This window comes from Spizellomyces punctatus, assembly GCF_000182565.1.
Source record: "Spizellomyces punctatus DAOM BR117 chromosome Unknown supercont1.2, whole genome shotgun sequence".
Classification (NCBI taxonomy): Eukaryota; Fungi; Chytridiomycota; class Chytridiomycetes; order Spizellomycetales; family Spizellomycetaceae; genus Spizellomyces; species Spizellomyces punctatus.
Window position 1 is genome coordinate 1,366,039 of NW_015971538.1, and position 25,425 is coordinate 1,391,463.

The window sequence follows — 25,425 nt, forward strand, 5'->3', positions numbered from 1 at the left end:
TATTTTGCCTAATTACACATGCAGTTAATCACCTGGGTAACTAACGCCCACCACCACAAGAGATATCTTATAACGTCTTGTTTTGACGAACGGATTGACGTAGGAGGTCAGCGACCAGTGAACCAGAATTAGCCTCGGTAAGCATGGGATCCAATCTACAAACATACTTGCAATTGCATCAGTATAGTAGTATTAGCGTTGCAAGATAATTCTTGCTCTTTGTTGGTATATTTTGGAGGATGAGGTCCTCACCACCCGATCAGCATTCTTCTTATAATTACATATTGAGAGTCAAGGTCAAAGAACAAGCGGCAGGAGAGAGAAGAGGCTGGGGGTATTATAGAAAGATACGTGCTACTGGGAGACTATTCCGGTCATCAGATGGCCGCAAGGGCAATGATTGCAATCATGACTGCATGTGGACCCATCTTTCTTGTTTATCTTCATAATCATGTTATATCAAATGCGTTTATTTCAATTTGGCTGCAATAGCTATGTATTTTCCCACCGCTATATAGTGATAATTTCTAAGCTGCCCACCTGTCAGGCTTTTAATGACCTCCTTCATATGAGTCCGCGTAACCAGATTTCTCTGTTGCGCCTGTAATACTGATGCTCACAAACAAGTTCCACATTTCCTTACAATCTAAAGTCCAAATTTTTATCATCAATGCTCACAAAGTGAAAACTGCCTCTCAAACATCTCGTCGTTATTTTTGCCGACAAAATACTTTCGCTCCTTCATCAGCTCCTCCCGAAATACCTTGGCCTCCTTCAATGTCATGCGCCCCGGGACGTTCTCCACAATAGTTTCCGTCACGAAATCGGGCAGATTCCTGAAAGGTGCGCCAACAGTATCGGCCACCTCATGACGGAACCATTCATCCTGTTGCGGTGGAACGCGCTTCGTGGAGACGATTCGCTTGGACGGATCGACGAGGAAGAACACGAGGATTTTACGATGACCTGGCTTTGTTGGGTCGATAAGAGAAAAGGAGTCGAGTTTATGCTGGTAAATGTTTGGAAAGGCGATGCAACGGGACTGAGGCGTTTCAATGCTGCCGAGGTCTTGGTTGAGAGCCTCTTCGTCAGCCAACCCGTATATCATTTCAACACCTCGGTTGTCATTCTGCTCATAGTCGGGTTCGCAGACTGCCACTCGGAAGCCGAGTGATGATAGTGTCGTATTTTCAACAGAGTAATAGTATATACCCGATGCAATGATTTTCTCATTCATCATACCTTCCACGTGCCACACCCCACCGGGATACGTAGGATTTTCGGGAGTGAGATATATAGAAGCAAGCTTGACTATAACTTGAAGGCGGCGGTTGTTGAGTGTGACAACGCGCTCGGCAGGCGAAGGAGGCTGATAGGTCGGAACAGTGGGACTTATTGGTGTTCGAGTCATCCACCATTCTTCGTGGGCTTCGTCGTACGCTTCATCGTCTAATTCGTCAGGATCGGGTTCACCAGTGTACCAATTAAATGGGTCTACTTTGATGACATTGTCGCGGGGATTGCGAAGGTCCGTCAAGACGTTGTTGAAAAGGGGCACAAACCGTGAAAAAATCTCCGCTATAGTCTGATACAACGGTTTGTGCAGTCGGGGATGAAGGTTGTTGATGTAGGAAGTAATACCAGTTGTACCATCGTCCCGGACAACAAACTCGCTAGGAAGCCATTGAAACTTTTCAGAATACCAGTACTTTTCTCCATAGCTATCCTTTTGCAGTGGTTGAATCGCGACTGCTTCTGTTGTCCCCCCACCCATAAACTGCTGCCATGTCAGTTTCCCCGCTTCCTCTTCGGTGTATCCTCGAGTGACGTCGCTAACTAGAGGGAACAAAGAGGGATGGACAAGATCCAGCACCTGATTGTTTGATCCTGGATGCCAATCTTTTCGATGCTCAGGCACATTCTCCAGAGCTTTGACCTGCTCTACCAACTTGGCCTCAAGCTCTGGGGAGATGAGTTTATCGGCAAGATGGATACCATAAACTCCAAACCGCGTGGGTGCGTGAACAGCGTCATGCTTCAACTCTTCGAGCACATACTCAAAAGCGCCCTCTGCGATACCCCCTTGCGCATCCAATTCTTTCCGCCATTTTGACACAATTTCCTCGTTGTGAATTTTGGAGGTCCAGTTGGGCTTATTCCGAAGCGCGTTGGACAGTGATATGAGTGACAGCTCGAGAAGGGTCTTGGGCGGATCCCCTGAACCGTAGTCGTCAAAGTACTGCTTTTCCTGACCATCTGTGGTATAGAACGGACTTGGGATCCCCGATAGATCGGAGTTGTCGGCAGGGATATTGGCTGCCATTTTAGAGATCGTCCTGATGGACAGGTAAACCAAGGCGAAGCACGATGAACCGCTTCCACGTGTCGCTGCTTATGTCACCGTGCAACTTTAATTCCGTGTTTGTTTCCATCAAAGCTTACTTTTAGAGTATGCAATACACGTATGATGAGCGATCACAGAGATAGCCTACGTATCAAGTAGAACTACAGTCCGAACTGATGCTTTTCACGGAGTAGCGATGGCAACTTTATACTTTTATGCTGCTTGGGATCATTGAAAGTGCAATTAAACATTTGATGTCAGCTTGTCAACTTGCTACTCTATGTACATGCCACCTGTTGAAAGAAGTTGACCGTTTCATGCTTGGCTAGCTTAACTTTCTTACGGTTACTTTGAGGTAACTTGATATGAGGATTTTTGTGCTTGGCCAATTCTTCTGCTGTACAGTACTGTACAGTAAGTGCATAAAATGACCGCGCACCACGTGACCGCACATGACAGTTCCCTGGGTGAGTGGAGCTGTCACGTGTAGTCACATGGGGGTCCCAGTATACCTGCAAATGCTGTACATAGTGTAGAGGTGATTGAAAATGGCACTAGGACCCATTATTATCCGGCTCAATCCGGTTAATCATATCGCATAATCAGAACCCCCATCCATCGCTCAGATTGGTGTGGCATGCTAATGTTTTTTTTTTAAACTGCGGTGAGGCGCATGCCAAAGGTCTACAAAAGGGGAGTCTTCTGTCTCTTCCCTCTTTCCTCTTCCTCTTTACCCATCCTCGACTCTCAAAGCATCTGCACAACTCTCATTGCGACCCACATTGCAACCTCATCGCGACTCGGTCAACCATGAGAACGCCGATGTGGTGGTGTCGAGGACCTCGACCGCCCGACAGCAACCGTGACCAGAACCAGTGGCAACCAATCGGATCTGATAACAAAACCTACTATTATGCTGCCACATTAGTTGAGCTTGGTTGGTATGTATTGATGGCATTTCTTGCATTTCTTGTCATCGGGTCATCTTCTGACATGCAGTTTTTTTCTCTAGTCTCCAAGCCTTGTCACTGAACATCCTCCAGCTTGCGAGTCTCCCCAATGTTGCGAAGACTCTGGCTTCAATGCCATCAAGAGTTCTGGATCAAGGCCTAGTAGGGACCGTGTGTGGTGGTGGGCAATTATCCGGTTAGAACCAACCGTTACGAATTGCGTGTATAATTGCCTAGTAGTACTTAGTTAGCTTTTCCGAACCGGTTGTCGCCGGTTTATTCCCTGGTGTAGTAGCTAGTGCCAGTTTCTGTCACCTAATACACTAACTTTTTGAGTGAGATTTGTTGACTATTGCCAGTGACGAGTTAGCTAAAAACAAGACTTGAAAGCCAAGATGGTAGTAACTTGGCAAGCATCAAGGCTTCCATGTCTTTTAAGAAGTAGTTGGAAATAATTGCGTTTTCTTGGCTTGTTTGGATTCACCGGACCCAAATACTACTTCTGTATTCGGAGCGACCGGACGTTCAACAAAATCGACCCTTCCGAAAATATCGCGACCCTGAAGACCAAGGTATGCTTATTTGTGATTATAAATAAAGCATAGAGTTTTGTTTATTTAGACTCTTTAAGTTTAGCCAAAAACAGTGACAGACATTGCTACCTTGGCATCTCCGAAAAAAGCTGGATGGTGCCGATTTTTGAAATTCCAACTGACAAAATAAAGACATGGTTTTTGTGAAATATACCTGTGTTACTGTTATTCGGAGGATGGCTCCAGAGCGGTGTTCGTCTGTTCGGGTGGTTAACAGCTAAATTGCTGCTCGGCTGAGGCTTTGTTGTTTTGATGTCGTCCATGCCCGACGAGGAAGGGCGCTTATGGGTGAGGAAATTGGCGCCAAGAGGAATGGAGAACTTGAAGATGATCATCGTCCTTGATGGTCTCTGTCTATAAAAGCACTACCCAATCTCTGTCCCATTCTATCATTCGCAACTTTTACTCGCTCTTGCAACTTTCTCTTTAACTTTCCTTTTCGGATCATACCCCATCTGAATCCTGCTTTCTGCTCGTCAAATACCAGCTTTTGTTCTGTTTCAAGCTTGTTATACCTTGTCAACTACTCGTTATCTGGACCTATCAATACCATTTCATACCCACTTTCGTATTCTTGTTCAGCATAACCTGAACGAATCCCGTACATCTTGGATATCTGCTTTACGATCCGAACTCTACATCACCGCTACCTTGTGGTGACATCCAGTGCACTATATTCCTGCCTAAAACTTTTGAGATACCTTTCGGATTTACTTATACCAGAACGTAAAAGTTCACTTACATCGCGAAGAAAACCGTAACAAAAGCTTTTAAAAAACATCAAGAAAATGGCCAACGTTGCTCCTACCCTCGCTAGTGCTGATGCCTCTGTGATGTAAGTTTTGCAATTGTAGACCTTACCTTGCATGGGCATTTATTAATCTTTTCTTTCCTAGTATGCCTCTGGCAACCGCCACTGGCTTCACAGCCAGTTTGACCGTTACTGACCCCGACAGTAACATCCAGGAAGCTACCGTTTCCGTCAGCGGAGGTTACACGGCCGGTGATCAGCTCTTCTTCACCGGTACTCTTCCTGTGGGAATGACCGCCGGCAACTCCAACGGATTGGCAGCGGATTCTACCAACGCAGATGGAGTGTTGAAATTCGCTGGCTCTTTAACTCCAGCGGATTATCAGACTATTTTGCAGACGATTACTCTCAAATCGTCCAGCAAAGACTGTGCTCCGAGAACTGTCACAATTACGGCCACAGATGTCCCTGGCGCGGTTTCTGCTGCGACCACCACAACATTCGACATCAGCGGTGCTCCTTCTATTTGCTATGTTGCTGGAAATACACTGTGAGTGATTAGGACATCCTTTGATTATACATAGGGAAATGCTGTGAAATAACATCCTTTTACTTTCAACAGTATTGGAGATAACAATGCTGCGGGCGTCACTCCAATTTCTGGCGCTACTCTCTACGATGACACTGCCTTGAAGTCAGTCAGCATCGCCATCACCGAAGTCGACGCTGGCGACTTACTCTCAGTCGACCTTACAGGCATTGCGGACCTCACTGTTGGCACCGGCTATGACAGTACGACAAGAACTTTGACGATCACACCTGTCGCACCGGCCACTACGGTTGCATATTCGACTTTCCAATCGGCACTGCGCGGATTGAAATTCAGCAGCACGGGTGCCCTCGGTACTAGGACCTTGACTGTGACTGCCACCGATGCCAACGATTTGGTGCAGACGTCGTCGACTTTCACAGTTCAAAAGGTTGCTGCGCCTGTGATCGCTGCACAGGATACTAGCGCTATGTAAGTTCCGCAATGACACCGTATACAGGAAATATGAGTATATTCTTATCATCTGCCACAGAGCAAACGCAGACGCCGCGCCCGTCTCATTTGCCTCTCAAGTTGCGATCTCAGATGCTGATTCCACCCAGCTAAGCAGCCTTACAATCCGTGTAAGCAATAACGCTTCAGCTCAGGACACCCTTGATGTTGACCTTGGGTCTGCTGTTCCTATGCTTACAAAAACCTGGAATTCCGTGGAGCGCAAGCTTACGGTGTCGGGACCGGGGACCATGGCCGACTACCAGACAGTCCTTCGTACATTGACATTCTCGACTACCAACTTAGGCCCCGGCCAGAGGACAATTGAGATTCAAGCCTTTGATTCAGACCTAATTGGCTCTACTCCAGTGTCCAGTTATATCACTCTGAACGTGCCCCCGACCATTGCCCCGTTGACCGCTCAGTCCATCCGTGCCCACTTTGGCTCAGAGCCAATTCTCCCCAACATTACTCTAGGGGACAGCGATGGCACACAGCTCAAAACTGCCGTGGTCAGTATTGATGCAGGATACTTTGCCGGTGATGCCGTTATCGCCGCCGATTCCCTGTCTATAACGGGCAGTCCTAACATTACGGCCTCTGCGTTCAACTCGTCCACTCTGTCGATGACACTCAGCGGTTCCGCGAACATTTCTGACTACCAAAATGTTCTCCAGACCTTGCAGCTGTCATCGTCCAAATCTGGTGCCAGGACGATTGGAATCAAAGTCATAGACATGGATGGAGGTGTTTCCGACGTTGCGCAATATACTGCAAATGTTTACGAGATTCCCCGTATCTCGATGGATTCTCGCCTTCTGTAAGTGCCAATCGTCATGGAAGGCGCAAAACTTTGGCTTATGATGCGCTTCTTTACTTTCCGTAGAATTAACGAAGGCACAACGGATGCCAAGCTCGCTCAGTACTTGTCATTGGCCGACCCCGACAGTGGTCAACTAAAATCAGTTACCGCCGAGTTGACAGGCTACATCCCCGATGTCATCAATGGTACGATCGCAGAGGGAAGCGCTATAACTAGCGTCATCGAGGGGTCGAAAGTGACCTTTAGCGGTCTTGCCCCGTTGAGCGAATACCAATCTCTTCTGCGTACCCTTGTTCTGGGCTCAGCGCAAAGAGGCTCTGGGTCCCGAATTCTCTCTATCAAAGCAAAGGATGATACCGATATGGAGTCTCTGATGGCGACAACCAACATAAAGATCAACAGCGCTCCAACCATTGCTTTGCCCAATTCATACCTTGCTTACGAGCATGGTCAATCCTTCATTCCACTTCTCTCTGGTGTGCAGTTGGCTGATGTGGACAACACCGTCATCTCCGAGGCCGTTATCCGCATTTCACCTCTTCGTCACAACGCTACCACCGACAGTCTCTCGTACGCGGGTGGTTGTGCATCAGGACTTAGCGGTTGGTTCGACAAGGCAGCTGGTACCCTTACATTCCAATCGGTTGGGCCGGTAGACAATTACGCCAATGTTGGCGCATCCCTCTCCGGATTGCAAGACTGTTTACGCACGGTTAACTTTGCTACAACGAGCCTGAGCGAGTACACACATGAACTAGAGCTCAGTGTCTCGGATGGGGCTGCCACGTCACAGATAACGACAGTGAAAGTTGTCCCATTCTCCAAGTCCGTCACCAGTGTGCCCGATGCTGGGACGAATAGCACTCAAGTCCCAACGAGCATCGTCATTCCTGTCACGCAATCCAGTACCCAGCACCGGATTGCGCCCCAAGTCTCAATCCCTCCCAGCATGACTAGCATGCAGATGGCCAAAGCATACATAACGGAAGGGTATATCCGAGGTGAAGATACTCTTGTGCTTAACAATACTGCTCCAGCAATCAATCAGACGGCTACCCTCCGCAAACGTGCCGTCGAGGACATCACCGCAGCCTTTGATCCCGTCGAGGGTTCGTTGACCTTGACCGGCAGCGCCGCTCCGGCCGATTTCCAGTCAGCGCTGCGCAATGTACACTACGCAAGCCTTGTGGAGACTCCCTCTACGACAAACAAGGTATTTGGGTTTGTGGTTTCCGATGGAGCGAATCTTGTGGCGTTGCCTGTCACCAAGTTGAAGATCAACAGAGCGCCAACGGTTGTTCATACGTAAGTCACTGGCATGCTCGTGCGTTCTGAAAAACTTTTAGTTTTAACCGAATTCAACAGTCCACAGGATTACAGCTACTACCCCAATACTCCCTTCACATTCCAAGTCGACAGCAACCGCACATTTGCTGACCTTGACGGCGACGCTCTGACCATATCCGCCAGCTCCCTCCCAACATGGGTAACCTTTGACGCAACCACAAACATGTTTGCAGGCGTCACCCCCGCCACGATCGGCAACACCGATATTGCCGTGGAAGCCTCAGATGGATTCGCCTCAGTCGGAACGTCATTCAAACTCCAGGTGGAGCCTGCTCCCGCCTCGTCAAACAAGAGCGGAAAGATTGCTGGAGGTGTGATCGGGTCGGTTGCTGGATTGGCGGTTGTAGGGTTGGGTATGTGGATGTACCGAAAGAAGAGGTCGCATTTGTCCGCAGTTTAGAACCTTGAACGCTTGCAAAAACCGGAAAAAACCAGAAAAAAGAAAACGAAACTAACAAAAACGACTACCTTAAAACTTAGAACCAGAAAAAAAAAGGCAAAAAAAAGAATCTAGCACGTAGAGTACAAAGTTGTTTGTGGCGGATATAACTTTAAACAAAAATAAAAAAATATGACTTTTACTATATCTCTTCTGCCATTGCCCATCAGTAAATAAAGGATACACTCCTAGGTTACCTTCACTTGATACCTAGGTATCAGGAATAGATTGACCATTCCCATTCATCAGATCAGCTTCATACGAATCAATGTGCTGAAAACAGTCAAGGGTGTGGGAAGCACTTGTCACTCCTCGACTGACCACACGGCTGTAAGCATCTTCTTCTTTGGCTATCGCCCTGTCTTCATTCTGCGAATCAGCGTCAAGTTTATCTTGTCCGTTATGGGCTCGTTAACATTATTCATATTTTTATAAGAATAAGTTGATTCCGCAAAGAAGATGGGCATATACAAAGGATATTCATCATGCGATAGGAAGGAGGATGTTGACAAATTTGGAACCTTAAAGTCTTTTCTCCGCAATAAATCGTTCTCAGAATCCTCTGCTTCATCCTGTTCGTAATGATATTTGAAGCCTTATATGAGCGGTGACACTTGCACATCCTTTCCGTACAAGGAAATAGGCTTCTCAAATTGTCGGCCTGTGATACTCCCGATATGTTCTGGTACTGTGCTCGAGTGCTTTCTAAATAATCTCTCGAGCGAGTTACAGAACAAGCGCATACAGGTTCTCCTGAGCGGGATAATAGTCAAACTTTATGAGCGCATCTTGGTCAAAATCATGTTCATAACTGCTTTTCGACAATTTCAAAATATTCAATGATGTGGTCAGGCGTAAGAGCCGCGCACGAAGACGTGGGCATATGAAAGTTGGTAAGGAATTCGTAGCCAAGTCTAGGTGGCTTACAACGAGTAATGAGACTAATCTTCATATACAGTGAAGTGGGCATCACTGTAAACGACATGATTTCGGATTGGACCACTTGACGAGTTGAATTCTGGATGAAGATTTACACCATATAACGCCTTCCTCACCTGCGAACCGTTGAATATGCCAGGTTTGTGTACTCGGCACAGAAAGTATGTAAACCAAGGGTGGCAGGAAGTCATAGGGAAAGTCATGGGCATGGAAACGCTCAACATGCAGGAAAGGTGAGGTGACCGAGCTTGTCCAAAAACATCCTCCTTTTCTTTGTACATGTATGCCATAACCTATCACACATTGACCAGTGACGACAGAGACCTACTGCTTTTACTTCCAGCCCTTCTCGAATAAACTCCATCCTCCTCAACCGCGTGTCCCAGCAACGTACTACCCTCATCCCCCTTTCTTCTCCTCTCCTTTCGTCTCACAAGAGTCTCATCATGCACAGCACCAATAATAGATCCCTGCGAGATACCAATATCCGTCGTGTCATTCAAGGGGCGTTCAGAAGAGTCGGAAGGGGATGTTGATGGTGCGGGGGAAGGATTTGAAGGTGGGACGAGGTCGTGGAGGGATTGTCGGACGAGGGAGATGAGAGCTGATACTTGTTTTTTACGGGATGCGAGTTTTTCGTCCAGAGGTGTTTGGGTGGGGTGTTTTGGTGGGCGGGTTGTGACGGGTTTGACGATAGGATGAGAGAGGGGGTCCTATGTTTTGCGTAGATCAGTATACATTCGGTTTGGCAGAGAAAGCACGGTTGAAAAAAAACATGCTGAGAGAACGAACCTGATCTTCCCCTTCAACCCACTTCCACACTCCAACCGGTGTCCGTTCTCCAAAACTCACAAAGCACACCATGTGCTCCCATGGATGAAATCCGACATCCACTACAGTGGTACCCACCTCGTATACTTTTACTGTTTTTCCTGTATCCGTTTCCCAGACCATAACCCGGGAATCTTCCGTCCCACTCAGGACATAGGAGCCGCAGGGTGTATAGGTTGGTCTGATAAAGGTTGTATGCGTGGTTGTTGTTGGTGCGCCGGTGTAGGTTGTTAGGATGCGGTAGACTCTGGTGTCGAGGGTGTGCAGGGTGTGTGTGGAGAGGTGTACGAGGATCCTTCGATTGTGTGGATGGAGTTTGAGAGTTGTGATGGGTGTGCCCTAGTTACATACATACATTGTCAACCCTGTTTGATGGAGCGCACCCATGATAAACCAAAAATACTAAAAAAAACATACCTGAAATCCTCCATATTTTTTCACACAAACAAACCCGCCCTCTCCAGTCTCCTCACTCCAAACCCGAATCATACCTTCCCCATCCGCACTAAACAACCGGCCGGAAGCATCAAAGACAACGCTGTTTACGTTCTTCTCGTGTCCACGGAGGATTTGTGTGGGGAGGGGATCGAGGTGCGATTTACGGGTGTGGTGCAGAGAGTAGATGCGAATGAGGGTGTCGTAGCATCCTGTTGCTATTCGATTTGTGTGCGAATTGGGTGATGTAGCGGTGGGATGAGATGGGCTGTGGAATGCGTGTTGGTGGGCATATGTTGGATGAAAGGTTGCTGTGTAAACGTAGGACGGATGATGAAGAATCAAGGAGGGAGCACTGGGGGGAAAAGACCACACGCGGACCGACCCGTCCGATGATGCAGAGACAAGCTCACTAAACCACAAAAGTCAACAATCTCTACTTTAGGGCGCAAAAACTTTATTAATAGATACCTATCATCTCGGGCCCAATTCACCTCATAAACCAAATCAGCATGCCCAGTGAGGACCGCCACGCGTTCCGCGGTCAAGACACGGTAAACCTTGATCGGGTATCCACTCTCATCCATGCAGGCTATAGCAAGGTACTGCCCACTATGCGAGAACGAGCAGGTAAAGGCTCCTCTATGGCCATGTTTGTTAATATTTAGTCTAATTAAACAGTACAACGGGGGACATACTTTGTTCCTGAGTCAATACGGTAGAGAATGGTATTAGGGAGTTTGCACCGTTGTCCTTGTCGCCGACGCCATTGTGGGTGCTTTTGCTGTATAAAATATCAGATATGAAGGCCGTTAGGCAACGTGGCGGGATGAATGTTCGTACCTGGGTAGGTGTCGAAACAAGAGGACTAGTAACCGATTCCCCAATCTGTCTTTTGGCATGGTACATATGCAGTAACTAGAACCAAACCCGTCAATTTCCCCCATTTTACGACAAAGGATACCCCCCAAAAAGCATGAATGCACGCACCTGTTCCAAGCTCTCCTTTCCAACCTCCACATCCGTTGGCAGAATAGCACGTCCAGTGACGTGTCGAGGTGGGAGGGGATGTCGACCGGATACAGTGACATACAATGTCGACTCAAATTTCTTTCGTTTCTTTGCTTGAAAGCAGCGGTAGACGAGAGGAATCGGGTCGGAAGGAGAGGATGGATGTGGGAAGAGTGGGTACTGGTAAAGCTGTAATCGCGCCTGTAAAGAATCAGACAGGATTGTGAGGTCCTATTTGGCTGCATGGTGTGGTCAAATACAAATAGTTTGTGTGAGGCGCACTTACTTTTTGTTCTGTATTTGCCTTTTTTCCTGCGCTCACTAACTTGAGAAACCCCCACGCAATGCGACGGTACCCATCTGACTGTCCCCTAGTACCCACAAAAAAAAGGATTAATTTTACATATGTTTATTCATAAAATATCAGCCATAACGTACCTAATCACTGCTTTTCCGGTGACAAGTTCCAGTACCTCAAACATCACCATGACGTTCTCAACGGAAAGAAGGTGGAGATAGCCTTCGTTGAACACGAGATCTTCTTCCCAAGCGGGTACGGTGGTTTGATGGTGCGGGAAGCTGAATGGCTTGGAGGGGAAATATTTGTTTTGGGTAAGACTGCAAGATAACCGAAAAAGAACATTTCAAAAAGTTATATACCTTTGTCATGGCGGGGAGGATATACGAAACATGATCGGGTTCATGCCGAGTCGTGACAGGTCGGTTTGGATCGGATTTGGGAATGTATTTACCTGTTTGTGCGTCTAGAAATAGTTTTTATAATTGAGCGTTTACTCAACTGTATGCACAAACAGCAACCAAAATGAACGTACCGAGAATGTGAACTCTTACCAAGGGTGCAGCAACCCGTGCATCTAGTTTGAACCGATCAGCACCATGGATGCGTATATTGACAATAGAGTGTTCAAAATCCGATAACGGACGACTGAGATGCGAAAAAAGCGTATCAGGCTCAGATTGCGCAGCGGATTTTTTCGATTTCCGCTTTTTTGGGGGTGTATCCTGTTTCGGTTGTGGAAGAGGCGGTGGTTGAGTTTGCTCAATGAGATTCTCTGTCGAACCGGTTTTTTCTAATCGCCACATGGACGCAACTGATCTCCAGCTGAATAAGGAACGTTGGGGTTTTGTTTGTGCGGGTTGTGAAATGTTTTCGCGGGAGGTTGCGGGTGAGCCTTTCAGGGGGACGTAGGTGGGTTCGATGGCGTCGAGGGAGTGCCATGAGTGGGTCGCGAGGGATTTGCGACTGGGTGGCCGGCGTGATGGGGGGGATGGGGGTGGATGGGAAGGTATGAGTGTCGGTGATGGGCTGGGTTGGCTTGACGTTGGGTTAGTGGCGGGTTGTTTTGAATCCATTCCTGTCGTGCTCCCTGATATTGATCGTGTCTTGCTCTTTTTCTTTTTGTGCTTTTTTTGAATGTTGGGTCGTGCATCAACGCTCGATTTGGACCCCCTCCTCTTCACCCCTGCCTCATCACCATCAGAATCCTTTCTCACTCGCGCACGCACGTCACGCGAGACAGACCGTTCAGATCCTCTCTGTCTCTCGACACTCTTGCCGGATTCAGACCGCCTCCGCTTAACCTCTTTGATTCCTTCTCCATCATTTTCAGAACCCTTCACTCTCCCACCTTCACGCGAAACGGACCGAAGAGATCCGCGTCTCTGTTTTTCGGCACTCTTACCGGATTCAGACCGCCTTCTCTTGACCTCTTTGATTCCTTCTCCATCATTTTCAGAACCCTTCACTCTCCCACCTTCACGCGAAACGGACCGAAGAGATCCGCGTCTCTGTTTTTCGGCACTCTTACCGGATTCAGACCGCCTTCTCTTGACCTCTTTGATTCCTTCCCCGTCATTGTCAGAACCTTTCCCCCTCCCACCTTCACGCGAAACGGACCGAAGAGATCCCCGTCTCTGTCTTTCGGGCTTGTCCGATTTAGATCTACGTGTCTTATCGGGTTCATCAATGGGTTCAGTTCGTAATGAGTGCGGTTCAGACAACTTCGTAGCTGATAAAGCTTTGAGCCGTTTATCGTGTTTTGATCGAGTTTTGCGTCCATCTTTGTCAACGTTGTTTTTAATGTCTTGTATGGAAGGTGGGTTTCGAGATGTTGATCGAGTACGATGTTTCTCGTCATCACCCTTGTTGTTTCTTTGGTCAGATTTCGATTCAGGATGTTTAGATACTGATTGAGACCTTATTTGATCGGTTTGGATAGTGTCTGTACCGGACTCGTGGGGTTTGCTAGATCCCGACATGGAGTGATCACCTTCCTTTAAGGGTTGCATAGATTCAAGACGAGATCGGGACCGGCGTCGTGGGGAAATGGGTGCATTGGGATCTATGGGAGTAGGCTCGGGTATCGGACGTTGCATCAAAGATTGTATTCGTGCAATAACAAAAAACCTGTATAGCTATCCAAATGAAGCACACCTCTACAAAGGATGGTATTTCAAGCTGATTACATAACGCGTTCTGGGTCCAGTGGCTGTGAAATTCATACGGTTTTCTTTGTTGGGCTACAAACCATTGGGGGCAAGATGCGGATTGATAAATGTCTCCAGAGATGGAATTCCGTGCGTGGGTATGCGGCGCCAAGAAAGAAAAAGGTGGAGGGGTTAGGAAGGGCTGGGACGAATTTGAAAATGGTAAAGAAATGAAACGTGATGCATGTCTTTTTGTGTGTGATGTTGTAGTAAAGGCTTTTTTGGAGTAGGGAATTGTGGGTATGCCCAACGTGGGGAAATCCTCATTCTTTAATGCGTTAACAAATAGTTCTGTTGCTGCCGAGGTAAACATGGTGGATTGCATTCTTTTTCTTTCGCATGTAGTCATGAACATAACATCTCTCAATTCGCAGAATTATCCATTTTGCACCATTGACCCAACAACAGCTCGCACAGCTCTACCAGACCCACGATACGACCACCTCCTCCATCTCCACAACCCAAAAACAAGTGTACCATCCTACCTCACGACAACAGATATAGCCGGCCTCGTACGAGGTGCACACCAAGGACACGGACTCGGAAACAATTTTCTAGCACACATTCAAGCTGTGGATGGATTGTTTCATTTGGTGAGGGGGTTTGGAGGGGATGTACTTCATGTTGAGGGGAATGTGGATCCTGTGAGGGATGTTGGGATTATTAGGGAAGAGTTGTTGAAGCGGGATATAGGAGTTTTGGAAAGGGAGAGTGCGAGGAAACGGGGGGATATAGGGGTTTTGGGTCGGGTTTTGGAGTGGGTGAAAGGGGGCCAAGAGGTTCGGACGGGGAATTGGGATGAGGAGGAAGTGGAGGTGATTAACACGTTGGGACTTTTGACGGCTAAACCCGTTGTCTACTTGGTATGTTAAAGTTTGTTTGACTTTTAAAACTGACTACGAACCAATATTTCAATACCTTCAAGTGCAACACCAGTCCCGAATCCTACATTCGCAAACAAAACCCATACCTCCCCCACCTAAAAGCCACGCTCCCAAACGACACACTCATTCCCTACTCTGGAACACTCGAAACGACACTCGCGAGTCTCCAGCCGGTAGAACGCGCCGCGTATTTGCACGATATGGCAATCAAGTACGATGCACCTGGTCCAGTCGTCTCGGCGTTACCGGGAATAATATGGGCAGGGTATAAAGCTCTTGGACTCATCAACTGTACGTATAAATATATTGATGTTGGTTTAGATGATGGGGTGCTGAATTTTGTGTACCAGTTTTTACAGCATCGGAAAAGGAAGTTCGATCCTGGACAATTCGACAGGGAACAAAAGCTCCACAAGCCGCTGCAGTCATTCACACCGATTTTGAAAAATCCTTTGCGGGTGTGGATGTTACGTCTTTTGACCGGGTTTTGCAAGAAGGTGTCACGGCCAAGGCAGTTCAAAGAGGAAGGGACTATGAGGTTGAGGATGGAGATGTTGTTTGTGAGTTTTCTTTTTTTGTTTGTTGGTGTTGATTTTAAGAGTTTATGTGGATTTGTTTTCTGACTTTTGATCCAGACTTTAGAATTGCGGCAAGGAAAAAGTAGATTGTGAACTGAGTATAGGACGAAATACAAACATTTAAACAAGATTATTTTTTGTTGAGAATAAACCGGGCACGGCAAGCAACATTGCGCATTACAGATCACACTATACCATCCTCTTGTTTCATTTCACGCTTTGCAATATGTTTATCACTTGTTTGGGTCTTTTGTAAAGTAGATGGGATAAGCTGCCACGATCGCGCGTAGTGGCTTGTCAACCAAAGATCCTGTACACGCGTACAAAAAGGGAACGTGTCCGAACTCGCAACTTTGTTGCAATCATCATACGAAAGCGAAATGCCTCTAGGTAAGAAACCCAAATACCAATATGAGATAAAACATACTCACAATATACATAGACTACAGCAAATGGGATAAACTCGAATTAAGCGATGACGAAGATTTCGAATGCCAGTACGTAAAAAACCCTCAACCCAAAGAAAACTCTACGAGTTCTTATCCCAAAAAAACCATATAAACATTTACACATTTTTCTTTTACGCACTAGTCCAAATGTCGACAAAGCCTCCATGGTTCGCTGGCGCCAATCCGAAATCCACCGACAACGACACGCCCGAAAAGTAAAACTTGAATGCCTATCGCATGAAACCCAAATCAACACCCAAGCCCAATCCGCACTGCAAACCCTCTTAGATTCGCAAGACGCTTTATCAAAATGTCGACATCTCGTGGGTGTGGCAAAAACATGGGACAAGGAATTAACTGAAGCGTACTATAAGCGATTGGAAATGGATTGGGATGCACGGTGGGGGCCTGTTCAACCGGATGTATTTGTCGAAGGGCGGGTTGAGTTTTCGGAGCTTTTTGGTGGTGTTTTGGAAAAGTTGGAGGGTGGGGATGTTCAGAGTGTTGTTGAGGGTGCTGTTGCGAGGATTAGGGAACGACAAAAGCTTGTGGATGATGTTGTGAGGAGGGAGGAGGAGGAGGCTAAGAAGAAGGTTACGGTGGATGATTTGAAGGAGGGGTTTAATAAGACGGTATGGGATTTTGTAGCGTGCTTTCTTGGGAATGTGCGTTTTGCTCATGTTTTTCTTGTTTTTTTTGGGAGTAGGTCATGTCTAAAAAAACCGTCAAGCCAAACGAGAAGCAGACGGTTATTGAAACGATTCATACACCCGGCAATGGAGCTGGGGCTAGCCATGTTGTATGTTTTCTTGTTTTTGTTTTGGTTCGCTCTATTGGGTGCTCATCATTCCATACGGCTGGTTCACATTAGCAGTCAAACCCTCCCCCACCACCACCGTCGGAAGAAGACGACGAGGAGGCCGACCGTATCACATACCCCCCCGCCGAGGCCTTTTCAAAAATTTCTACAATGGAACAGAGTTTTGCGTTTCTTCTCCAAAACCCTACATTGGTCTCACAACGCTATTCAGACATGATTCTCGCTGAAGCTTTTCGGAAGCAAATGGACGGACAGGATAAAGAAGCGAGACAGTGTGTCCAGCAAGCGTTGTTGTTGCAGTATTGTGCATTGTTGGGTGGAGATGGCGTACGACTGTTTTTTACCCGGTATGTCCTAAGCCTACTCATATTGAATAACGGAAAAGCAATGATCAAACTTGTAAATTAGTCTCTCATCACCCAACCATACGGCCTCAACCATGTTCCACAAGGACGTATTAGAAACCTACACCCGAATCCAAACCCGCGTACAAACCCTCCTCGCCGAACAATCCGCAACCCAAGCCGCCGAACGCGCCGCCCTCGAACAACGCCTCGCATCCTGTACTCGACCCGACGGAACATACTTTTTACCGATTTCAGAGGATGCGTCCGAGGAGGAACGTGAGCGATCTCGAGTGTTTGGTGAACTTGCACCGGAATTCCAGAAAGCACTGTTGTTGCAGGATGTGGATTTGATTAATGGGTTTTTGTCGAGTGTTGGGCGGGAGGAGGGGGAGAGGGTTGTGAGGTTATGTTCTGGGGTGGGGTTATTGGATCTAGAAGAAGAAGAAGAAGAGGGGGACTCGTAAAGGAGTTACAATCAATGTATACATTTTATTTGGAGACGCAATGGGAAAACTATGTATGTTTTTCATATTCCAACACAAGTTTCTTGTCAGTCGTAACGACCCTCCACCCAACCCTCTCCAAAACCTTGTCCAAACCCCTCGCAAAACCCCCTAACGCATAAACCACCCAAAAATACATGAAAAACTGAATCCAAACCGTAACCCAATACCCCACTTTAGAAAACGGTTGCGGAATGACGGCACCGACGATATCCGCTGTAGGATAATAATCTTCTTGACGTGATATATAGTATTTTGTTTTCCCGTCTTCTTTTTGGATGGGTTTGAGGTGGATGATGGATATCACTCGGGCTGTTTGGGGTTTTGGTGAGGGGTAGATGATGGGACTGAATTCGTAGGATATGTCTGATACGAGTTTTGTTTTATGCGTGTTTAAATCTAAAAGTGTGTGTGTATTGTTTAAAAGTTCTGAAAAAACAAACGAAAAAAAGAAAATGTGGGGTATCTTACATAAATCATGAAAAACAAGTGTGGGAAACCGTTTATTCATCCTCCCCCACTCTAAATACACCTTTCCAAACCCATTTTGACCGGAAGCAATGAAGAATGGGTGTATGAATTCTGCGTTTGGTGTTGTGTATTTTTCAAGAGTTTTTTGGATGCTTTCGGGGTTTGTTGAGAGGAGGGTGGATACGATTTGGGGGAATTCTTTGATGGGGTTTTCCATTCTTTTGTGTTGAGTTGGGAGGGTTGAAGGAGGGGAGGGTTGGCAAGAATGGATTGGGATTTAAAGAAGAGTGTTTTGATGATTGCTTGGTGTGATTTCTGTAGATGCTGCGCATGTATTTAACAAAAGTGTTCCAATAGGGGTGTGAAATGATGTCATTTGTGGGATTTTCTTTTTTTGGGCACACTCGACCATGCATGGTTTTTCGACCTGTCCAACGTATTTCGTATTCCGGCAGATGACGATGTTGGCAGTTATAGTGCGGAATGCATAACACCATGCAAAAGTATCTGTAGCATCTGTAGCTATTCCCAAACTGGTTAAGGTTTTCTGGATGGACTGTTGATTTTGGTCATTTCTGCGTGATTGGAAGGACCACTTTTTTGCCATCTCCTCTTCCTCTCTGCCCATGGCTGTGTACTTTTTGGACAGAGTTCTTGTCGGCAGCAACCGAATGGGAATTCAACAAAGTTGACCTCGTCGTTAAGTTGCACATTAATGAAGAACACCACGTGATGTTCTCTCTCATCGTCGTCAGGTTCACGGGTAATCACGTGATGTTCTTCACTAATGTGCAACTAACTTGTGAGGAAGTGGGATGAATAGTTTTCAACCAGGAAATGGCTTGGTATTTTCGCGGATTGAGGATTTGTTGTATTGTCGATTCGGCCATATGGTTTTGGGTGATTGGAGCTTATGCTCTCGGCTAGATGTGCCTTGTAGGCAGTTACCGAACGGGAGTCAAACGGGACGCGAGAGCCCATTTTTTCTATTCTGCCCATTAAAGACCTACTTGTCACTCCTACAGCCGTTATTCATCACCACTTTGTTGATGCGCCTTGGGTGATAAGAAGAACTTTATGCCATCTCTTCTCGGCATGTGTGCCTTGTAAACCGGGGCCATCTGTTCTGCCCATTGAAGCCCTACTTGTCACTCCTACAAACCGTTATTCATCACCACTTTGTTGATCCGCCTTGGGTGATAAGAAGAACTCTAGAGCCTTGTGAACGGGGGCCAAACGGGCGCGAGAGCCCATTTATCTATTCTGCCCATTAAAGCCCTACTTTCACTCCTACAACCGTTATTCATCACCACATTGTCGAGGTGATAAGGAGAACTTTATGCCATCTCTTCTCGGGTTGGGTTCCTTGTGGAGAGCCAAACGGTGGAGAGTGGCTATATTTCTATTCTGCAACATTAAAGCCCTACTTTATGCGGGGGTATAACTTTAAACCATTTAAGAAAAAAAACTGTATTTCCCGATATTGTTTGGGCCACAGAACCGAAAAATCCAAAAGAAATGCCAGAGTGAAGGTCCAAAAATGCCAATCTGCGCCCCCATGTTTGTTTACAAACTAAAACCACAAAAATGTTATTTTCCGATATTCGTTTGGGCCACAGAAACAGAAAACCCCCAAAAGAAATAATGATGACCCCTCTAGGAAGATGACCCTGTGCAGAAAAACGCTTTCAAATGCACTCTCAAATGGCAAGCCGACAACCAAAAAGTTTTTGAAAAATGTCGTCTGCGCCCAATTGTCGGAGTTTACCCAACTCCTTCACTCCGCACCGCCGCCCACATGAGAGCAGCATGCACAAGCAATAACACCATTTCCAACAACTTTTTTTGGAAAGGAGCGGCATAATGGCCATCCCGTTCACCTGTACTTCAAAAAAAAAGACTGCAAGCAAAAAAAAAACAAAACAAAGGACACGCTTGCAATGACACTTCTCAGACATGCCACAGAGGGGAATGTGGGCCATGCCATGTGCTTTTGCCTTTTGGGATCTATATTCTGGTTGGTTTTGGACCATTGCTCGTTGTGGTTAAAGACCAAAAAAAAATGAGAAGACTGGCGGCGGCGGGAGGGGGAGTTGAGATGGCCCGACTCAATTCGTTGCAAAAAAAAAAAAGAACGGTTTGCAAAACGAGTTGAGGATCTCCAATATAAATATCTAGGTTTCCAGATGCCTTCTTCACTCTATTCAAGTTCCTCACCTCTTCACTTGTCTTTGTGTTTCTGACCATGTTGTCCTTCCTGTTTGTTCCTCTCATCCTCGGATCTCTGGCTCAAGCCGCGAGCGTTCCCGCGTGGCAAGCCCCGACAGCAGGAGATGTGCGCTCTCCCTGCCCCATTCTCAACGCGCTTGCCAACCACGGGCTCATTAACCGGAACGGTAAAGACATTACACCTGCGCAATACACGGCTGGATTGAAGACGATTGGATGCGATCCTGTCTTGTGTGGAGCGCTGGCTCAAGCTGCTCTTAACGTTATTCCGAACCGCAAGAATGAAAAGGGTGAATCTGTGTTTGGATTGGATGATTTGAGAACGCATTTGGGGATTGAGCACGATGCCAGTTTGACCAGGTAAATCAAAAACAAAAAACTTTATAAACTATCGGCACTTCAGTCAAGAACATCCCGTGATAACACGTGGACTTGAGAGAGAATATCACGTGATGCTCTTGCGAATGTGCAGTTACTGTTATATCCACCTTTATATCGTAACTCACAGTTTTTTATCGTTAGAAACGACTATGACCTGGACCCCAACCATGACAACTACTCTCTCAACCGCACTCTCTATGACCAACTTGTTTCATTGAGGGACCCGCAAACCCAACGCCTTGACGCAACCTCGATTGCACGGGCCCGCAAGATCCGCCAAAAGGATTCCAAGGACCGGAACCCCAAGGCAACGCTCGACAGGAAGCAGCTCGCACTTGCGCACGGCGAAGGAGCGGCGTTCCTGATGATCATGGGACACCAGTACGGATACTCTGTTCCTGTACCCTATGCGAAAGGGTTCTTTGTGGACGAGAGGTTGCCGTTTGAAGAGGGATGGGAGCCTAGTGCCAAACCGTTGAGCTTTATGGAGTTGGGATTGAATGTGGGTGCCGTTATTGAAAAGGAGCTTACCCTCAAGAATTAGAGCGTCATAGCAACCATGAGAAGAATATAGATAATGAGAATATAGAAAAAAGAAAAGAAATAGATGGGTAGAAATCAGTAAGATAGCGATATAAAAAGTGTCTATGAGTCTGTAAAACACACAAGATCCCATATCACGTGATAAAATAAGCGATCGTGGAGAGAGAGAGTAAGAGAGAAACGCTTGACTTCAAGAGAGAGTAAGAGAAAGAGAGAAGAAGAAGAAGAGAGTAAATGAATCATAATATATAATAATAATCAATTCAACTGACTTTAACTCGCATGATTTCATTCTCACATTCACATTCACATTCACACACACACACTCTCTCTCCCAATTGTATGTAATCTCTCTCTCTCTCTCTGTGTGTGTGTGAGTGTATGAATGAGATTGTTCACGTTGTTTCTCTCTCTCTCTCTTTCTCTTTTTTTTTTCTTTCCTTCTCGTTCACACACACACACTCTCTCTCTCTCTCTTACTCTTACTCTCTCTCTCTCTTTTTTTTTCTTTCTTTCCTTCTCGTTCACACACACACACACTCTCTCTCTCTCTTACTCTTACTCTCTCTCTCTCTATTACAACAACAACAACAAACAAACAACACACGCTTGATCATGTGACAATTCTCTCTCTTCTATTCGGAATTCATCGGATACATTACTCACGTATTCACCCGATAGTATTCGGATAGTATCGGATTATTGTCGTTTTATTTTCATTATACACGTCATTCATGTCACATGCGCGCGCCTCACTTGTTCCCGATTCTTTCCAGGGCATAGGAACTAGGTGCACAGGGCGCTTGTTTACGATCGGGTGTTTACGGTCTCTTACTGGCATTTCCCGCATTGCCCGTTTCTTTCCTATTATTTTTTATTTTTTATTATTTCACACTTGCTTCTTATAAAAGGTGACTTGCTTCTCTTCCCCCCTTCTCATTGACTCGACCTTCCTTTCCCCCCCATCCAACACACACTTTTACACACACACACGTTTTCTGTAAGTTGCCTGCTGGGGTTGCAGGTCACCTGCGCCATTTTTTTGTTTGTTTGTTCATATACTCACTCATCCTCTCTCTCTCTTTTCTGTTGCTAGTCACCTCGTTGTTACAACACTCGCTTACACACACACACACATACAATCATGATTGCCAACGGCCGCACAACCGGTGACGAAATTCACGACGAAATTCACGAGGCCCTTCACACGGTCGCCCGTGTCGACTATGACAAGCCCATTATCAGGAACGCTTCCGTTCCCGTCTTGTACGAAGAGGCCCTTGAACACGAGGTTGGAACAGGTCTGACTGCCGCAGGTGCCCTCGTCACAGACTCTGGTGCCAAAAAGGGTCGCTCACCCAAGGACAAGCGTATCGTTGAGGAAGAGTCGTCAAAGGACAATGTCTGGTGGGGCCCCGTCAATGTCAAAATGTCGGAAAATGCCTTTATGGTCAACCGCGAACGCGCCATTGACTATTTAAACACGCGCTCCCGTCTCTACGTGTTTGATGGTTTTGCCGGCTGGGATCCAAAATACCGCATCAAGGTCCGCATTGTATGCGCCCGTGCCTACCACGCCCTCTTTATGAGAAACATGTTGATTCGTCCCACTGACGAGGAGCTGGCCAACTTTGGTGAACCCGACTTTACCATTTTCAACGCTGGTGAATTCCCTGCCAACCGATACACGACCGGCATGACCTCCACCACCAGTATCTGCTTGAACTTTAAGCGCGCTGAAATGGTGATTCTGGGCACACAGTATGCCGGCGAGATGAAAAAGGGGTGAGCACCCGCGTGTAGTTTGCAAATCATTTCATGTCTTTTACTAAACTTTTTTAAAGTATCTTTACAGTGATGCACTATTACATGCCAAAGGCCGGCGTCTTGTCGCTCCACTCGTCGGCCAACGAGGGCCCCGACGGCGACGTGTCGCTCTTTTTCGGTCTCTCGGGTACCGGCAAGACCACCCTCTCGGCCGACCCCCACCGCTTCCTCATTGGTGATGATGAGCACTGCTGGTCAGACGATGGCATTTTCAACATTGAGGGAGGATGCTACGCAAAGTGCATTGACTTGAGCGCCGAAAAGGAACCCGAAATTTTCAATGCCATTCGCTTTGGCTCCGTCTTGGAAAATGTCGTTTACGACCCCGTGTCGCGCATTGTCGACTATTCCGACTCGTCAAAGACGGAAAACACGCGTTGCGCTTACCCCATCGAGTACATTCCCAACGCAAAGATTCCCTGCGTCGGCGGCCACCCCAAAAACATTATCCTCCTCACCTGCGACGCCTTTGGTGTCTTGCCCCCCGTGTCCAAGCTCACCCCCGAGCAGGCCATGTACCACTTTATCTCTGGCTACACGGCAAAGATTGCCGGCACGGAAGAAGGTGTCACGGAACCCCAAGCCACCTTTTCCACCTGCTTTGGCGCACCGTTCCTGGTGTGGCACCCCGTAAAGTACGCGACCATGTTGGCCGAAAAGATGCAACAGCACAAGGCGGACGCATGGCTCATCAACACGGGATGGAACGGCGGTCCCTACGGCGTCGGCAAGCGTGTTGCCCTAAAGTACTCTCGTGCCATTATCGACGCGATCCACAATGGCGAATTGGCCAAGGCTGAATACGAAAACTATGCCACCTTTAACCTCCCCATCCCCAAGGCCGTCACGGGTGTCCCCTCTGAGATTCTCAACCCCGCAAAGACGTGGAGCGGCACCCAAGAGTCGTATGCAACGACGCTCAACAAGCTGGCCAACTTGTTTAACGCGAATTTCAAGACGTATGCCGACAAGGCGGCTCCCGAAGTGATTGCTGCCGGTCCCCAGATATAAGCCCGTTTTTGTGTGTGTGTGTGATGCAAGACTTTTATATAATAATATAATATCCATATGATTTTGAAAAATATGAATTTTGTTATACACATGTTTGACGGTGAATTGTCCACGTGATACAACCGATGACGTTCGCGTTTCTTGCTGTGTAGAGGTTTTCGGGGCTCACTCACAAGCAAAAGACAATGACGGACGTTGTGGTGCGGGTCGAGCCCTTTTGCAGCATCCCACCCCACGTCTACGATCTCTTGCGCAGCCCTCCATCCACTCGCCCGTCTGGCTCCTCGGATTCTGATTCCGGCTGGGATGTCGATTGGGGGGACACGGACGAGACGTCGCCGCCGTGTCTCTCGACTGTTTCTTTTGACGGCCACACACTCGTCCTCTCGTCTCCCACCACTCTATTATTTTGTCATGCATCCAACGGCACCTACACACCAACTGCAACCCTCCCCCTCACAGAACCCATAACAAGTCTCCTCCTCTTACCAATCTACATGCCAACATTCAACAAGACCACCGAAACCATTTCCAGCGTCCTCGTCACAGGCTCCCAGTCAGGGGTTCTCGGCTTCTATTCCAACGAGGGCACACTTTTATTTACATTTACCCTCCCGCACCCCATCACATGCCTAAAATTCCACACCACCCTCCAAATCATTTCCCCTACTCGACACACAACACTCGATGCCCCATCCCTATGGATCTCCCTCCGGATCGCATTAGAACACTCTAAAACCTCAATGGCCATGGACCCAACACTCTTGTCCACCACACACTCTTTACCACCCTATTCAGACGCATATGCATTGGGAAATGGACCATGGGATCTCATTCCAACGACATTTTACCCACTCTCTGCAACATTTTCGATCAACATTGTATCAAATCGGATGATTACTGTTGGAAAAGAACTAACGTTTTATGCGACGGTGGAATCCAAGTCTTTGTTATTTAAAAAAGAGTCTGTGTCGCCAGTGTTGGTTTGGAAGGACCCTCCTAGAAGGTTTTTATCGATTACGCCGGCCAAGAACAATATGTACGCTTTATTAACGGATACATTGGGCAGAGTTTTGTTATTGGATACGCGGTATGGGATTATGAAACGAATGTGGAAAGGCATGCGGAATGCTCAGTGTGCGTTTTTGGAGGGGGATTGGATTGTCACGAGTGCTAGAGGTGTTGTTGAGGTTTGGGAGGTTTTTGGAAAAAGGGTTTGGTATGGTGCGTTAAAAGGAGTTGTTGTTGGGTGTGGGGGTGTATTGGGGGGGTGAATTTTGTGGTGCTCGGGATGGGAAAAGTAAAGGGATGATGATGGAGGATGCGGTTCATGTGATTGGGATGCAGCATGTATATAAAATCTCTAGTA

The 25,425-nt window shown here is 47.0% G+C and overlaps 7 protein-coding genes across 7 annotated transcripts; 5 read left to right on the top strand and 2 right to left on the bottom strand.

Annotated features, from left to right (window-relative positions):
- Positions 1 to 421: 421 nt before the first annotated feature.
- SPPG_01399 (uncharacterized protein) lies at positions 422 to 2,423 on the bottom strand. The gene has a single exon (XM_016749718.1). The coding sequence runs from the start codon at positions 2,321 to 2,323 to the stop codon at positions 668 to 670; it is 1,656 nt and encodes a 551-aa protein (XP_016611987.1). The 5' UTR covers positions 2,324 to 2,423; the 3' UTR covers positions 422 to 667.
- Positions 2,424 to 4,675: 2,252 nt separating this feature from the next.
- Positions 4,676 to 8,250, top strand: SPPG_01400 (uncharacterized protein; the record flags this gene model as incomplete). Its single annotated transcript, XM_016749719.1, has 6 exons — positions 4,676 to 4,722; positions 4,784 to 5,188; positions 5,261 to 5,659; positions 5,721 to 6,500; positions 6,567 to 7,808; positions 7,869 to 8,250. The coding sequence occupies 6 exons, from the start codon at positions 4,676 to 4,678 to the stop codon at positions 8,248 to 8,250; spliced, it is 3,255 nt and encodes a 1,084-aa protein (XP_016611988.1).
- A 1,242-nt stretch (positions 8,251 to 9,492) lies between these two features.
- SPPG_01401 (uncharacterized protein) lies at positions 9,493 to 13,946 on the bottom strand. The gene is made up of 12 exons (XM_016749720.1): positions 13,724 to 13,946; positions 12,339 to 13,668; positions 12,166 to 12,269; positions 11,944 to 12,092; positions 11,792 to 11,876; positions 11,485 to 11,706; positions 11,338 to 11,412; positions 11,193 to 11,278; positions 10,966 to 11,136; positions 10,477 to 10,906; positions 10,021 to 10,398; positions 9,493 to 9,941 (listed from the first exon to the last, which is right to left on the bottom strand). The coding sequence occupies exons 2-12, from the start codon at positions 12,877 to 12,879 to the stop codon at positions 9,525 to 9,527; spliced, it is 2,658 nt and encodes an 885-aa protein (XP_016611989.1). The 5' UTR covers positions 12,880 to 13,668; positions 13,724 to 13,946; the 3' UTR covers positions 9,493 to 9,524.
- A 106-nt stretch (positions 13,947 to 14,052) lies between these two features.
- Positions 14,053 to 15,672, top strand: SPPG_01402 (GTP-binding protein YchF). Its single transcript, XM_016749721.1, has 6 exons — positions 14,053 to 14,175; positions 14,244 to 14,318; positions 14,388 to 14,876; positions 14,939 to 15,188; positions 15,248 to 15,457; positions 15,533 to 15,672. The coding sequence occupies exons 1-6, from the start codon at positions 14,068 to 14,070 to the stop codon at positions 15,559 to 15,561; spliced, it is 1,161 nt and encodes a 386-aa protein (XP_016611990.1). The 5' UTR covers positions 14,053 to 14,067; the 3' UTR covers positions 15,562 to 15,672.
- A 77-nt stretch (positions 15,673 to 15,749) lies between these two features.
- SPPG_01403 (uncharacterized protein) lies at positions 15,750 to 17,652 on the top strand. The gene is made up of 6 exons (XM_016749722.1): positions 15,750 to 15,865; positions 15,918 to 15,972; positions 16,067 to 16,556; positions 16,631 to 16,723; positions 16,796 to 17,091; positions 17,153 to 17,652. Exons 1-6 carry the CDS (start codon positions 15,856 to 15,858, stop codon positions 17,553 to 17,555), a joined length of 1,347 nt encoding a protein of 448 aa, XP_016611991.1. The 5' UTR covers positions 15,750 to 15,855; the 3' UTR covers positions 17,556 to 17,652.
- A 2,658-nt stretch (positions 17,653 to 20,310) lies between these two features.
- Positions 20,311 to 21,674, top strand: SPPG_01404 (uncharacterized protein; the record flags this gene model as incomplete). Its single annotated transcript, XM_016749723.1, has 2 exons — positions 20,311 to 20,654; positions 20,817 to 21,674. 2 exons carry the CDS (start codon positions 20,311 to 20,313, stop codon positions 21,217 to 21,219), a joined length of 747 nt encoding a protein of 248 aa, XP_016611992.1. The 3' UTR covers positions 21,220 to 21,674.
- A 19-nt stretch (positions 21,675 to 21,693) lies between these two features.
- On the top strand, positions 21,694 to 24,155 carry SPPG_01405 (phosphoenolpyruvate carboxykinase [ATP]). Its single transcript, XM_016749724.1, has 3 exons — positions 21,694 to 22,218; positions 22,315 to 23,003; positions 23,063 to 24,155. The coding sequence occupies exons 2-3, from the start codon at positions 22,363 to 22,365 to the stop codon at positions 24,054 to 24,056; spliced, it is 1,635 nt and encodes a 544-aa protein (XP_016611993.1). The 5' UTR covers positions 21,694 to 22,218; positions 22,315 to 22,362; the 3' UTR covers positions 24,057 to 24,155.
- The last annotated feature ends 1,270 nt before the right edge of the window (positions 24,156 to 25,425 follow it).